At 37.1% G+C, this 15591-nt stretch overlaps 2 protein-coding genes across 23 annotated transcripts in view; one reads left to right on the plus strand and one right to left on the minus strand.

Annotated features, from left to right (window-relative positions):
* Nucleotides 1-830, minus strand: part of LOC110223780 (uncharacterized) — a 132218-nt gene extending 131388 nt beyond the window's left edge. For 19 of the 20 annotated variants that reach the window (XR_013483011.1, XR_013483007.1, XR_013483006.1 and 16 more), the window contains exon 1: nt 764-817. The gene's annotated coding sequence lies outside the window, so the exon portion shown is untranslated. Of the gene's footprint in view, nt 1-763 lie in introns of all 20 variants that reach the window. The other variant, XM_078146819.1, reaches the window with a different exon arrangement.
* A 103-nt stretch (nt 831-933) lies between these two features.
* Nucleotides 934-15591, plus strand: part of SLC35F5 (solute carrier family 35 member F5) — a 54673-nt gene continuing 40015 nt past the window's right edge. For 2 of the 3 annotated variants that reach the window (XM_021009458.2, XM_021009459.2), the window contains exons 1-6: nt 937-1206; nt 3432-3522; nt 3680-3821; nt 6188-6331; nt 7898-7960; nt 11274-11352. In XM_021009458.2, coding sequence (XP_020865117.1) covers nt 1167-1206; nt 3432-3522; nt 3680-3821; nt 6188-6331; nt 7898-7960; nt 11274-11352 — 559 coding nt within the window. In that variant the 5' untranslated portion in view covers nt 937-1166. Of the gene's footprint in view, nt 1207-3431; nt 3523-3679; nt 3822-6187; nt 6332-7897; nt 7961-11273; nt 11353-15591 lie in introns of all 3 variants that reach the window. The other variant, XR_013483013.1, reaches the window with a different exon arrangement.

A 15591-nucleotide genomic window follows, 5' to 3' on the forward strand; every position in this document is an offset into this window, starting at 1 on the left:
ATAATAGGATCACCACTGCTGGAAGCATAATGGATCTGGAATGAGAAGTCATGCATTCAACTCTTAGCTCTAGGAATCGACCCATGTGCATTTCTCAATGCCTTAAACAATGAGAGGAAATGCTTAATTTCAGTTAAAAGTTAGATTAAATAAAGACGTAATTTTTCCCCACTCAAAGACTCAGCTTAAGGGGTACATTGGAACCTAAATTAGAACCCCAGTTCTAATCTCTTCCTGCCAACATCAGCCAGATCATTTCCCTTTATAAGTTTTGGGCTCACTCTCAATGCTGGCAAAAGCTGGAAGCCTTCATTCCAAACTTTGTTATTATTGTTCAGTCAAGTCCTGACTCTTCTTGACTCCATTTGGGTTTTCTTGCCAAAGATAATGGAGTAGTTTGGCATTCCTTCTCCAGCTCATTTTAGGGTTGAAGAAACTGAGGCAAACAGGGTTAAGTAACTTGCCCTGGGTCATACAGCTGGTATGTCTGAGGCTGAATTTGATCTCGGGTTCCTGACTCTAGGTCAGGCACTCTGTCCACCTCGATGCCCAATCATTCGGAACTAGTTCGATGGTTTTATGCAAGTTGCTTAATCACTTCCACTTATTCAGGATTAAAATGGTGTCAGGGCTAAAGGGGTGGGGTCATTCATTCGGTGACAGGCTTCATCTTTATACCTAATTCTTCCTTCCTAGCTTTTACCCTTCGGGGTCTTCAGCTCTTGAGCCTTACTCCCAACCTAAAGAATCACTACCACCTCACCTTCCAACACCAGTCCAGAAAGAGGCTTGGCTTCCGCAAGCCCTTGCGCCTGCGCGGAAGCAGCGGGTGACGCTAGCGTGTCGTCAGTGGGTGGGTGTCCAGGAGGGGGCGGGGGCCAGAGCCAGAGCTCCGCGGCCATCACTGCTAGTCCCCGCCCCCTCCTCAGCTCCGCTCAGCTCCACCTCCCCCCGCCCCCCTCCCGGGCTCCCGAGGAGAGACGCGACTGGGAACCCTTTCCCCGTGGGAGCCCAGGAGGCTTTAGCGAGCCCTGGATTCCACTCTCCCCTGTCGGGAGAGATGACGAGTGCGCGGGCTCAGTGAGCCCCCTCAGCGGACCTCGGCCGCAGCGGACTGAGCTGTAGCGGCGGAGGGGGGGCGCGGCCCGGCCCGGCCGGGGCCGCTCATGGTGTCGCCACGACGCCATCGCGGCGTAGGACGGCCAGGTAGGGAGGGGGAGGGGGCGAGGGAGGCAGGTGGGGGCGACCACGGTGGTCGGGCAGGCGGGGAGAGGGTCGGCGCCCCTGACAGCTTCCGTCCCTGCGCCTCCCCTCTCCTCGCTCCTTCCCTGGCCCTACGCGGGTCGTTGCCTTCGCTTCTCTTTAAAATAAAAAAAAAAATCAGACCCCCCCCCAACACGTTAGCTCGCCCCCTGCCCCCGTTTTCGGGAGGTAAATGGAGTTTGCTGAGTGACCCCGGGAAGGGGCCGGCGTCCGCAGCCAGGGATGGGGCGTGGGAAGTGCGGTGGGGCGCGTCCCCCGGGGCCGCCACCGCCTGGGCACCTCCAGCTGTTTCCTCCGCGCTTCCCTTCCTGCGAGAATGGCCGAAGTCGGGGCACGGTTTGGGGGGGTTTGGTAACGGGGCTGTCCGGGCCGGGCAAAACCCGAAACGCCCCACCACGGGGCTGGGGGAGGGGTCTTCTGACCTTGGGCTCAGTCCGTATTTTTAGCAGTGTGAGGTGGGGTCTCCGGATCCACGCGTTCGAAAGTAGATTCAGATGTGGGGGTGGGGGAGAAAACAACAGCTAGGATCTATAGAGGTCTTTTAGGTAGGCAACCCACTTTACAAATATCTTATTTGGTGCTTAAGAGGAACCCTAGAAAGTAGGTGCTATCATGATCCTCGTTTTACGTATTAGGAAACCTAGGCAGACGGACGTCAAGTGACTTGCCCATTTCGCAGTGTCTGAGGCTGTATTTGAACTTGAGTTTTCCTGAGTCCAGGCTCAGCCATCTGCTTAGGTGATTGAAACCCTGATTATAAAAGCTAGCATTTACACACTGTCCCCAAAGTGCAGTTTTAAGATTTTAATAGACTTTTGGAACAACCTGTAGAGCCCTTTCAAGGTTTGCAAAGCAATTTACAAATGTTGGTCCTAGGAAGGCAGCGCTGGAGTCGGGAAGACCTGAGTTCACATTGGCCTCAGTCATTAGTAGTGTGATCCTGGGCAAGTCTCTTAACCTTTGTTTGCCTTAATCTGCTGCAGAAAGAAGTGGCAAACCACTCCAGTATCTTTGCCAGGAAAACCCCATGCAGGGTCAAAAGAGTACAACACAAGGTACAAAGACAATTACAAATATCTCATTTGGTTCCTTACAACCATCTTGGGAGGTAGGTGCTATTATTATCCTCATTTTACAATTGAGGAAACAGGCAGAAGTTTAAGTGAGTTTCCAAGAGTCACATAGCTATTAACTACCTTCTGTCCTGAGACAGAATTTGAACTCGGGCATATGCTCTAAATTGTAGTTCATTCTGCCAATAGTTGTAGGTGCTATTATTATTCCCATCTTACAGGTTAAACAACTGAAGTTGAAGAGATTTAGCTACTTGCCCAGGGTCATAAGTATCTGAGGTGTGATACACTGCCAATTCTAGGATATGGGCCCTATGTCTCATCTCCTCATCTACTTGTCTTCCTTCGAATCTCAGCTAAATCCCTCCTATAGGAAACCTTTTCTGATCACCCTTTAATGCTAGAGCCCCGTATTTTTGTTGATTGTCTCCAGTTTTTACTGCATATATTTTGTTTGTACATAGTTGTTTGCATGCTTTTCCCCATTAGACTGAGCTCCTTGAAAATAAAGACTTGTTTGTTTGGGGAAGTTTTTGAGGAGTTTCTTTGGGGAAGCCTTTGCATCCCCTGTTTTGAGCACAGTGCCTAGCACATAGTAGGCATTTAATAAATGCCTGTTGACAGATTTAGGGACTATGTGTAGCCTCAGAGAAGATGTATTCTAAGGTATTGACCATATCGTTATTCAACTAGTTTATATAAATTAATGCAATAGATGTTTATTAAAATCTCCTGTGTGCAGTTTGACAATGTTTTATGTGAATTACTTGATTTATGACCACTATCTTTAAAGTTTATAAAAGGGGAGTTAGATAAGTTCCGTGTACTTATATCCTCAGTCTAGCACAGTGCCTGACAAATAGTGATGTATAAATAAATACTTGTTGATTGATCTTTTTTTATTTATTCTTGGAATCCTCTCAAATAGGCATATTTGAAGAAGATGAGAAGTATAGAACTTTTATTTTTTGTGTAGGCAGTTTTTAATAGCACCAGCTTCAGTGATCTTGGAAGCTAAATTTTTAAAGTGTTATACTTTAGTGTGTCTTAAGTTTTCACTTTTTAAGCCTCAGCTTTTGTTTTTGTTGTTTTTAGGTGATTTGAATTCTTCAGCCTGTAATATTCTCAGCTGTGCAAAGCTTTCAAGCTTTTCTCTTCAAGACCTGAAAAAGGCCTTTAAAGGGAGGTCAGTACAAGCCCTTTTATTTGCTTTATGATTATGAAATAATTTGCATTTATATTAGGTAACAAATATAAAATATTTCTGTTCTGCTGAATTGCTTACTTTTATGTGGTTATTTCCCACATATGTCTTTTAATATGGTCTGTATTTATTTTAATAGACTGCAAATGGTGTGGGTATTTATCATGAACCGAATGAATTCCCAGAGCAGTGCTTTTACTCAGCGGAGGCGAATGGCTCTTGGAATTGTTATTCTCCTACTTGTGGATGTTATATGGGTTGCTTCATCAGAACTTACTTCAGTAAGTAATTTAAACTTTTCAAAGAATAATTTTATTTTAAGCAAACTTCATGTATCTAATAGAAGAGCACACTTATAAAAGGACTAGGTAGTCTTATAGCTGTTGTGGAATTTTTTCATTTTTCTCTTGATGTGGTGTTAATTTTTAGCCCAACTTTAAACTGAAAGCTTGATTTCACCTGATTTCCTTGCATTCAGTTAGGGGAGGTAATATGAATGAGTCTTATTTTAGGCTAGAAATATGATAATATAGATTTTCCAAATAAATATTTGAAGATATTTCTTTATGTTGGTAAGTATATCTGAGTGTGTTTTTGATGCAGAGAAGCTTTTTCCAATGAATAGAAGTTGAATTTTAAAAAAAAAAGATACCTAAACAAAATAATACTGAGTTATAACTTTGAAAATATATCCCTTAATATATCTCCCCTCCAATTTTCTTAATAAGTGTTTGTTGATGGTGATGTTGAAAAGAACATGAAATGCTGTGCATTATGTAATTAATTGCTTGCTTTCTAGTAAAAGTTTATGCATTTCACTAGGTAATGAGCTCATTAAGAACTCTGGAGTCTTATTTTTCTCTCCTAGTGTCATTATTATTTGAACTTACTTGGTATTTAATAGCACTTTCTATGAAGATGACAGTTTTTTTTTCTTTAGAAATAACTAGATCTTAATGTAGTCAAGTTTTGACCTTGTATATGCTTGTATATGTAACAAGTATCATTTGTTTAAAAAGCAAAACATAGTATCACACTTACAATATGATAGTTGTTTAATAAGTTTGTTAGTTGGCTTCATCCAAGCCTTCCTAGATCTTGGTTAAAATACTTTAAAAAATGCTTTTTGGGGAGTGGGGATGGGGAATGTGATTTTTTTTCCCCAGAATAAGTAGTTTTCAGTGGTGAAGCTGATAACTTTTATGACTTAATGCTTGTAACACAGCATGAGTTTTGGACCAGAATTCAGGAAAATAAGCAGTTGTTTAAAGGTAGTAAGGACATGAACCTTAGATAATGTATTTTATTAATTTTTATATCAGTTAAGTATTAAACTTTAGTAGAAAAAGAAATTTCATTCAGCCTTAGTTAGAACTTAGGCTCCCCTGATATAGATAGAGAACACTTAATTTTACTTATTTTCTCAATATGGAGCCAAGTAAGAATAATAGTTTTATGTTGTTAAAGCTGTCACATGTAACTAAAGAGCCTTCCTAGATTCTTTCTTTTCCTTTGTCCCCTCTGTCTAGTTAATTGCCAATTCCTGTTGATTTCACTTCCATAACATCTCTTGTGCTCATCTCCTTCTCTCCACTCAAGCAGCTGCCTCCCTGGTTCAGGCTTCCCTCTCCTCTGGATTATTGTGAAAGTCACTTTGATTCTGGTCTTTCTATACTCCAATCCATCTTTCACACAGTTACTAAAACAGTTTTTCTAAGCCATAGATCTTACTATGCCACTTCTCTGTTCAAAAATCTTAGGTGACCCCCTTATTTATATAAACTCTATAGCCTGCCATTTAAAGTCTGTTTTCCAGTCCAGTTGTACTAGATACCATTTCCTAAATTTGACATTGTCATTTCCTACCTTTGCATTTTCACACAAGCTATCACCCATGCCTAACATTGACTTGTTCCTCAGCTTCATCTTTCTGAATCCTTTAAAGCTCAGCTCAGGTACTTCTTCCTTGATGAAGCTTTCCCAGGACACTCAGTTGCTAGGCTTTTTCTCCTTCATTACTCTGTATTTATTTACATGTATACACTATGTACATTTATTCTTCAAAGAAGAATAAAAGGCCCTTGAGGATACAGACTTGAATTTTTGTCTTTGTTTCACTGATGGGTAGCTCAGTACTTTGAACTTATTTGCTTAGTAAGTATTTAACTGAAATGGGTTAAATTAATATGAAAGAAATCCTTTAATATATTTAACATATAATGTATACATTCTTATGTATTTTGATTTTTGTTTTTGTGCTCCCAGGTAGATTTTTTTTAATACACATTGACATATTGCTTCTTAGTCTGAATTGTCATCCACAAAGAGCTTTCAAACTTAGTGATATTTGCATTTTAAAGTTTTATTGGCTTATAGCATTTTTGAAGTTAGGGTATTTACTCCTTAGTTGTGTGCATGTGAGTGTTCCCTTTGTTGTAGAGGTATATGGTTAAAATTTATCTCTTATTGCAACATAAGATTTGCAGCAATAAGTGTTTTGACAAATTATTTCCATGATTTTTTTTATTGTTCTCTTCATCTGACCTTTAAATTTTTAAGTTAAAAAAATTATAACTTTGTCTTAGTAAAGATTAATAGTAAGATTCAATGATTTCATAATAGTCTATTTAACTTTTTTCCCCCACAGTATGTTTTTACTCAATATAATAAACCATTCTTCAGCACCTTTGCAAAAACATCAATGTTTGTTTTATACCTCTTGGGCTTTATTATTTGGAAGCCATGGAGGCAACAGTGCACGCGAGGATTTCGTGGAAGACATGCTGCTTTTGTAAGTTTCATAATTTCTGTGTTTGGCGGGGAGATAGAGTATACATTTTATCAGAGTTTAGAGATGTTTAAATTTTTGTAAGGCAGCCACATCTTAATTGCCAATGGCATTAGGTGTGTAGAGGTATCATAGAAGTAAGAAAACCCCAACAAAACCAAGTCCTGATTATAGCCAGTAGTTTTAATAATGTTAAACTATTAATTAAATGTTAATAATGAACAAAATAGACATATTTGAGTTTTATCTCTTCTCCTTTTCCTATATTTTTGAGAGTTGTTAAAGTCTAGTGAAATAACAAAAAAAAAACAGTAGAGAGAATGAAAAAAAGGAAGCAGAGAAGCAACCAATAGCTTGAGGAATTAGTAGACTAACTAGTTGGAAGTTGACTGTGTAGCCAGGTATGGTGGCACATACTCACCTTGAATCTTTGATACCTGCAAGACTGTGGGTGGCAAATCTTTTGAGCTCCAAAGTTCTGAACTTCAGTGGGCTATGTCTATTGGGTGTCTGCACAGTGTTCCACATTTAATTGTGAGCCCACAGAAGTGGGGGGGTCATTAAATTGCTTAAGGTGGGGTGACCAGCCTAGGCTGGAAATGGAACAAGTAGAAGCTGCTGTCCTTATCAGTAGGGGGATTGGGCCTTTGAGGAGCGCCCTGTATTTCTGGCCTACGCCAGATGGGCAGACCCAATCTTAAAAGAAAGAAAAGAAATTGTCTGTGTTTGCAAAATAATTCAATATTTTGTATTAGGGGAAAAAGATCATATTACAGACTGAATTTCAGATGTCCAATGAACCGGATTATCCATTTAGCATTAAAAGAGCATTATAAACTCCATCATGGCACTGAAAGAATTAGAAATTGTCATAGTAGTACACCTTCTTTATAGAATTGAAATGGGGAGAAAAGTTGACGTTGAATTAATAAGAATGAATAGTCTCAAAGCTGATCTTCAGCTTTTTTCTGCTCCTGTTTTCATTAATTTTGAATAGAATAGTTATTTCTAAGTTGTGTAATTCTCCATAAGGCGTTTTGAAAAATTAATTCCCCAATTTTGTCAGAAATAGCTTATTAATTCTCCCTGTCTTTGAGGTATAGGTTAAAGTTAATGGTGTTGATTAGAGATTAACTTGGTCCTTTTTTCTCACCTTTGGCATACTTTGCATTAACATTTGAATTTGATAAAAAAAAGTTTTGTTTTTATGAACAAGACACTGTATGTGTAGAATTTACTTGGAAGGTCTGGAACTTTAATGTCACACATGGAATGTTTTTTAATTTCCTAGGTAGCATTGAGGATATATTTTTTCCAAACATTTTTAAAAATGAAATTTTCTAGTAACTTAAATTCTAGTAGAATATAGTATTCTTTAGTTTATATAAGATAGTAGAAGGAAGAGAGGGAAATATTTTGTAATGATATTATTGTTCATTCCAAGTGATTGTCTTAGTTCCCTGGCTGTCATAGAATGGTGAATTAAGAGTAGGCTTGCCCTCTCTGCTTGATAAATTCATGATAGATTTTGATTGTGAGTTAATTTTATGGTAATTTTCCTCTATTCAGTTTGCAGATGCTGAAGGTTACTTTGCTGCTTGTACTACAGATAATACCATGAATAGTTCTTTGGTGAGTTTTACCTGATTTGAAGAGTTTAGAGCTGTTATTAAGTAAATTGCTCTGTAACATTTTAAAATCCTATTTTGGTATTTGCTTTAATGCTAACAAAATATTAACAAGTGGGAAGATTTTTGTAAAATGGTTAATTGCTAATGAATAGAAAAATTTAAATTTAATGAATGTGAACTTGCCTAGAATTCCACTTAGCTTGTTTTATAAGATATTTGAATTATTGGTGTAAAGGCTGTAAAAAGGCTAAAGGCAATTCTGTCATATATAATAAATTGATCAAAACTGAAAGGAATCCTTAGAATGATTGTTCCCGAAAGTCATCTTTCATTTGAAGAGAATATGTGGATTATACTTCATTGTGAAATTGAAGTGAATATAGTAATGTGTAAGTTACTTGATTTTTACATAACTGGTAACCTTTAACCAGTGTGTATGTCAGTGAACTGGATGTAAGCAAAGGGAAGAGCCAAAGAAATAAAAGTTACAAAAAACATTATGTGGTCATTTGGTTTATTGACTATTATACAAGAACCACTCTTATTGATTAGCAAGCAGTGGCCATCAGTGCCATGTCATTTTGGCACCAAAACCACAAATCGTTGGAGAAATAGTAGTAAAAAGAGAAAGAAGGAAAGAGAAACAAAGAATGATAGAGGAAGGAAGTAGATGTTAGCCTTTTTCATCCTATCTCCACTCTCATTTGTCTAGGCAGAGCAGCAGATACATGGCTGAATTTGGAGTCAGGAAGATTTGAGTTTAAATCCTGCCTCAGACATTTACTAGCTTTGTGACCCTGGATAAATCACTTAACCTGTGCCGGCCTCAATTTCCTCACCTATAGAGTGGGGATAATAATAGCACTTTCCTCTCAAAAATGTTTTGAGGATCAAATAAAATAACATTGATAAAGCACTTTGTAAACCCATAATGCAATATATAAATGCCAGCTCTTTCTTTCTACTCATGAAGCCTTTGCATACCTGGATATTGCAGTACTCTCCTAGTTAGTACCCTTGTCTCTGTTTTCTGCCCTCTTCAGTCCTTCCTCAAAATAGCTGCTAAGATATATCCCTAAGATAAAGATCTGACCATGTTACTTTCTCTTACTCAAAGTTCTTCAATAAAATGTTAAACCTGGGATTGAAAGTCCTTTATAGTTCTGACTTCCATCTACCTTTCCAGCTTTGTTTCATGTTTCTTGTCTTCATATAATCAAAATGCTGGCTAGCTATTTCCTGTATATGACATTTCATACCTGCTTCCATGTCTTTGTTTTTTTTTTTTTTGGTGAGACAATCAGGGTCAAGTGACTTGCCCAGTGTCACGCAGCTAGTTAGTGTCTGAGGCTAGATTTGAACCTAGGTCCTCGTGACTCCAAGGCTGGAGCTCTATGCACTGCGCCGCCTAGCTGCCCCTTGCTTCCATGTCTTTGCACAAATGGTTCACCATGTCTAGAGTGTACTGCATCCTCACTTTTATGTTCTAGCTTCTTTCAGAGCACAGCTCAGGTATCACTTCTACAAAAAGCTTTTCTTAATCCTCTCACATTTATTAGCACTACCTTGGAATTATTTTTGTTACTTTTTATATATCTGGCATTTGTAGGGCCCATGCATCAGAAATGGGGGCTGAAGAGTGGAACCATGGAAAAGAGATAAAAGCAGGTTTTGTTTAGCCATTTCATTGACTTTGATAGCTCTCCTAAGGGCTGTGCCTTGAAATTTTTTCTCTTCAAGGTATAGGAGTTCAAAATTCAAAATAAGAGATATTTTTGTGGGACCCTGCAGAGACAAAAAGAAAGTGCACATAAGAAGTATGTTGTTGCCTTTGTAAATTAGAAGAAAAATATTTTTGTCCATCAGCCAGGAGTGACTGCTATAGAAATATCTTTGTCATCATTGTCATCATTGTCATTATTACCCATTTTTGAGCTGTCTGTTAGGGATAGGGCCCTGGAGGTCAAAGAGGTAGAGAGTCAGGCCTAGATCTTATGGGACTTAGAATAGATCAATATAGATTATCTGCATAAGGGAAGGAAGTTTTATAGTTAAGATGCTTTCTTGCTTATCTTTCATTTATTTATTTATTTACTCACTTGCTCATTTATTTATTTAGGCAGCTGGGATTAAGGGCCTTGCCCAGGGTCACACAGCTAGTAAATGTCAAGTATCTGAGGTTGGATTTGAACTCGGTTCCTCCTGAATCCAGGGCTGGTGTCTCTCCACTGTGCCACTTAGCTGCCCCTCTCATTTATGTTCTAATTAAATTCTGATTGTTTACTTTCTAAGTGGTATGGATTAATTTTTTTAAAAACAAATTCCATAAACAGAAATTCAATGTAAGAAAAAATGTCTTTCAGAATCCCAGCCAGTTGTACATAGTACCAGAATTTTATTGACCTTTTTTTTAAAATAATCATTTTTTGTAAGGAGTAACCAAAAAATTTTTTTTCTTGAGTGCCTGTGTCAGAAGCAGTATTTGAGTGCCGCCTTTTGGCAATATGCTATATAGCACATGCTCCAGGTCAGGATTTCTTAACCTTTTTTATTTCATGGACTCCTGGGAGGCTGGTGAAACCTATACATCCCTTACATCCCTTTTCAGAATAATGTGTTTAAATGCATAAAACTAAATACAAAAATTTACAAAGGAAACCAGTTATATTGAAATAAAGTTGGAATTTTTTTCCCATCTAGGTTCATTGACTTCCCAGTTTAAGAACCCTAGCTCTAGAGGATGGTCAAAGAAATAGAAGACATAGTCTGGCCCCTCAAGTAGCTTAGTCTAATTGAGGAGATAAAACATATATAAAAACACTGAAGAACTCTTACAGAACAACAGATTTATTTCAGTTACCCAAGAATGTCTTGATTATAAACCGTAGAGATCTGTTATTAGGAAGTTTTATGATATAGGATAGTTTTTAAGTTATTTCTAAACTGAAGGGGTGGAAACAATTGGGCGAAGGAGAGAGGCATCTTGTTCGAGGAAAAGCAGCCAACTGTTTAGAAAATGAGAGGCAGAAAGTGATATATCTGTAATCTATTATATATGCTACGCTAACATTTCTACCAAATTAAATTAAATTAAATTGTTGAGTCATTGGACTTACTAGCATCTATGTGACTTAGTTGCATTCTTTTACATAGCAACAGCTTTTAAAAATCCTTAAATGCAATTTATAAAAAATTATGTCTTATAAATCTTACTAATGACATCATCATAATTATACCTGTATTTAATTATTACCTACATAAATTTTATGTGATGTTTTTTGGTTTAACTGCAGTTGTTATTTTTTCCATGTCAGAGTGAACCTCTGTATGTTCCTGTGAAATTTCACGACTTGGCAAGTGAAAAACCTGAAAGTACAAATGAAAATGAAAAAAGTAAGTTAAAATTGTAATTTCTTACCTTTATCGTAAAGTATGGATAATTTATCAATGACCAAATGTGTTTTTAAATAACTGTGCAATAGAATTCATTGGTTAAATAACAATTTTATGCTGTTCTTTTCAAATATAAATTGATTTTTTGGGGTCATTTGTATGATGAGCTTACTTTAACCATATTTTATAGCAAAGATGTTTAATAAAGATTAGTAAGGATCCAGCCTTCATGTCTGATGCCATTAATATTCAAAACAAAATTTAGAAGAAGTAAAAGACTAAATTTCAGAGATCCTTTGTACAAGTGGAGGTTAGCATGGCATTCATCAAGCTTAACTGGGACACTTCAGTATCTTGTTGCATAATTCACTGTGTGTAAGTGAGTATTATATATATTGGGAGAACCACTGAGATCTGGAGAAGTTGTGACTCCTATCTAATGAGTTCTATTAGCATATCTGGAATAATTGCATTAAAGAATGCAAACAATATTCAAATCATGGAGCCTTTAGGAACTACCTCTGAAATGGAATGAATTAAAATATTTTAAAGTGCTTTTAATGAGTTGATGGAGAATTTAGTGCAAATAGGCAACAGACAGAAGGTGTAGTTCTGTTTGACATGATTGTTGGCATTCTTAATGTGTGATCTTTACTGTTTGTAAGGACCAATTTTGTTTCTGTTGAGAATGTATCTCAGAAGTAATAATGGAAGTTAATACAGAAACTGGATTTAATACGCAAAGTTTCACGTTCTACACCATGTTTAATAGTTCATTCAGGGCATAAAATGAGGTAAAGCTGTATCTTGAACATTACTTATTTCTTGAACATAAAACGTTCCCATTGCTGTCCCTTTTGGACAAAGAGCTTTAGTTAATGCTTTTTTATAAAAGTGTTTATAGCTGCATAGTCAATGAATAAACATAAATAATTTATAAATAGTGCTACATATACTATCACTTTATATTGATCTGAATCCAAACTTGGTGTTATCCAGATAAATGAAAATTCAGAAAGTGTAGAGAGAGCCCTTAGGCTTTTTTTTATTCCCTCCTTCTATTATTACATGTAAAGAGGCTTCTGATAAAGGGTAATTCCAAAACTGTGAATTAAATAAATCATAGCTTACAGTACTAATGCTTTTTAGGTGGTTTCTTAGGGATCCATGCTAGCATGGATCTAAGAGATTTTTTCTATTCTGATCTCATTTTACTAAGATAAAATAAAGCTGTTCCAGAAAGGTTAAAGTTACCCAAGTAGGATGTTAAAAAAAAAATGGAAACTGCATATATGAATGGAAGAAGCCAGCTTTGAGTAAATTTCTTTTAAATTAACCCTAATGAAGGTCCACCCTACTTCAGTCTCCAAGATCTTTGATGTTTTAAAGGCAGGCCAGAGCTAGTGTTATCAGATGACAGTATTGTCAGTGTTCTGTTTATTATTGTGTTGAAGTTTGTGGGGTTTGCTTGGTCTTTCATATTTAAAAGGGCTTTGCTGAAATAGGTATTTTTTATGCAATGTTCATGTGTACACACATGCAGCATACCTGAAGCCCAAAAGGTGTGCCTAAAATTTGGAGGGAAAACAAGAGGGGTGGATGTCAAGTATAAGATTAGTTCCCAACCACACAGCCACTTCAAGAAACGGGAGTCATAATAGTGAAATAGCCTGAATAACAGATATTCCCTAAATGAACAATTTAGCTAATGGGGTATCCTTGCAGTGATTCATGGTGATGCCTATCTTATTTAACTTTTGTAAATGATCTTAGAGAGGAATTGTGTAGTGAAATATCTCAGATTTGCAGATAATATTCTTCCTGAGTGAAATGTCAAGCTGTTAACCAGAAATATCTTAAGAGATTTTGCATATTAGTAAAGTGTTAGATGAGCTTTATTGTGGCAAGTATTACATAAATAATTTAGAGTATGTTAATGCAAGTACCACCCACAAATTGATAGGTTTTAAGCTACAAGTTAGACCCATGAGGTAATTTTAGAAGATTTCCTAAAGAGATATTTTTAATGTGTCAGTAGAAAAAAAAAGGACACAATATTCCTAAAGCATTCAAAACAAAACAGAAAAATGTTTTTCTGCCTTTGTATAAAACCTTGGAACACTTTGTGCAGTTGTCATTACTTCGCCTTAAGAAAGAAAAAAATTGTGTCTAGAAAAAACCAATTAAAATGATTTGAAGGCATTGAGGAAAGATTGATAAGATTAAGGTTACAGTCTAGAAAGGCACAGGAAGAATAATCAGTTTATTTGCTTAACGATGAGCACCTCATATGTGTAAGGGATTCTACTAAGAGCTGAGATGAATATAACATTGGATGACATGTTCTCTCTCCACAGAGCCTAAGTAGAGAAATTGGAATGTAGAAATTAGTAGTACAAAGTAGAATGATAAGTGTGTAAGACGTTTAGACTTGTGCTATGACAGTTAAGCATGAAGGAAGACAAGCTTCCACTCACGGTAATCAGGAATGGTTCTATGAAAGAGGATCTGTTTGATGTAGGTCTTGAAAGATAAATTTAAGTGAAACAGTGGTGTCGGGCCGAGGGTTTGGTCAAGCAGGGTACAGGCAATAACATTAGAAGAGGTATGGAGACAGTAAACTGTGACAAAAGGGCATGTTAAATTTGGCAGGCATGAACATGATAAAACAGGAAATGATAAATGTTGGAGAAGATGTGGGAAAATTGGAGCATTGTTGGTGGAGTTGTGAAATGATCCAACCATTTTGGAGAGCAATTTGGAATTATGTCCAAAGGGCTATAAAAATGTGTATACCCTTTGACCCAGCAATAGCACTTCTAGGGCTATATCCCGGAGAGATCATACAAATGGGAAAACGGCTCACGTGTACAAAAATATTTATAGCAGCTCTTTTTGTGGTGGCAAAGAATTGGAAATTGAGAGGATGCCCATCAAATGGGGAATGGCTGAACAAGTTGTGGTATATGAATGTAATGCAACACTATTGTGCTATAAGAAGTGATGAACAAGGCTGACTTCAGAAAAACCTGGAAAGACTTGTATGGTCTGATGCTAAGTGAAGTGAGCAGAACCAGGATCACATTGTATGCAATAATAGCCACATTGTGAGATAACTAATTTAAATTTTTTTTTAATTTAAAAAAAATTAATTATTTTGAATTATCAACAATCACTTCCATAAGCTTTTGAGTTTTAAATTTTTCTCCTCCTCATTCCCCACCTCTCTCCCCAAGATGGCACACAGTCTGATATAGGCTATACATATATATATCTATTAAACATATTTTCACATTAGTGATGTTGTAGGTAAGAATTAGAACCAATAGGAGGAACCACCAGAAAGAGGAAACAAAACACAACAGGAAAAAAATAGCAAATAGTATGCTTTGATCTACATTCAAACTCCATATTTCTTCTTTGTGGATAGCATTTTCTATCATGAGGCCTTTGGAGATGTCTTAGATCTTTGTATTGCTGAGAAGGGGTAAGTCTGTCAGTATTAGTCATCACACAATGTGGCTGTTACTGTGTACAATGTTCTACTGGTTCTGCTCACTTCACTCAGTATCAGACCATACAAGTCTTCCCAGGTTTTTCTAAAGTCATCCTGTTCATCATTTCTTATAGTACAGTAGTATTCCATTACATTCATATACCCCACCTTGTTCAGCCATTCCCCAATTGATGGGCATCCTCACAATTTCCAATTCTTTGCCACCACAAAAAGAGCTGCTATAAATATTTTTGTACATGTGGGTCCTTTTCCCATTTGTATGATCTCTCTGGGATACAGCCCTGGAAGTGCTATTGCTGGGTCAAAAGGTATGCACATTTTTATAGCTCTTTGGGCATAATTCCAAATTGCTCTCCAAAATGGTTGGATCATTTCACAACTCCACCAACAATGCATTAGTGTTCCCAATTTTCCCGTATCTTCTCCAACATTTATCATTTTCTTGTTTTGTCATGTTGGCCAATCTGGTAGGTGTGATGTGGTACCTCAGAGTGTTTTGATTTGCGTTTCTCTAATCAATAGTGATTTAGAACATTTTTTTGTTTGACCATAAGATGGTTTTAATTTCTTCGTCTAAGAATTGCCTATTCATATCCTTTGGCCATTTATCAGTTGGGGAAATGACTTGTATTATAAATTTGACTTAATTCTTTATATATTTTAGAGATGAGTCCGTTATCAGAGAGACTGGTTGTAAAAATTCCCAATTTTCTACCTTCTTT

The sequence above is a fragment of the Phascolarctos cinereus genome, unplaced genomic scaffold, assembly GCF_003287225.1.
Source record: "Phascolarctos cinereus isolate Bilbo 61053 unplaced genomic scaffold, phaCin_HiC Scaffold_726;HRSCAF=1367, whole genome shotgun sequence".
Classification (NCBI taxonomy): domain Eukaryota; kingdom Metazoa; phylum Chordata; class Mammalia; order Diprotodontia; family Phascolarctidae; genus Phascolarctos; species Phascolarctos cinereus.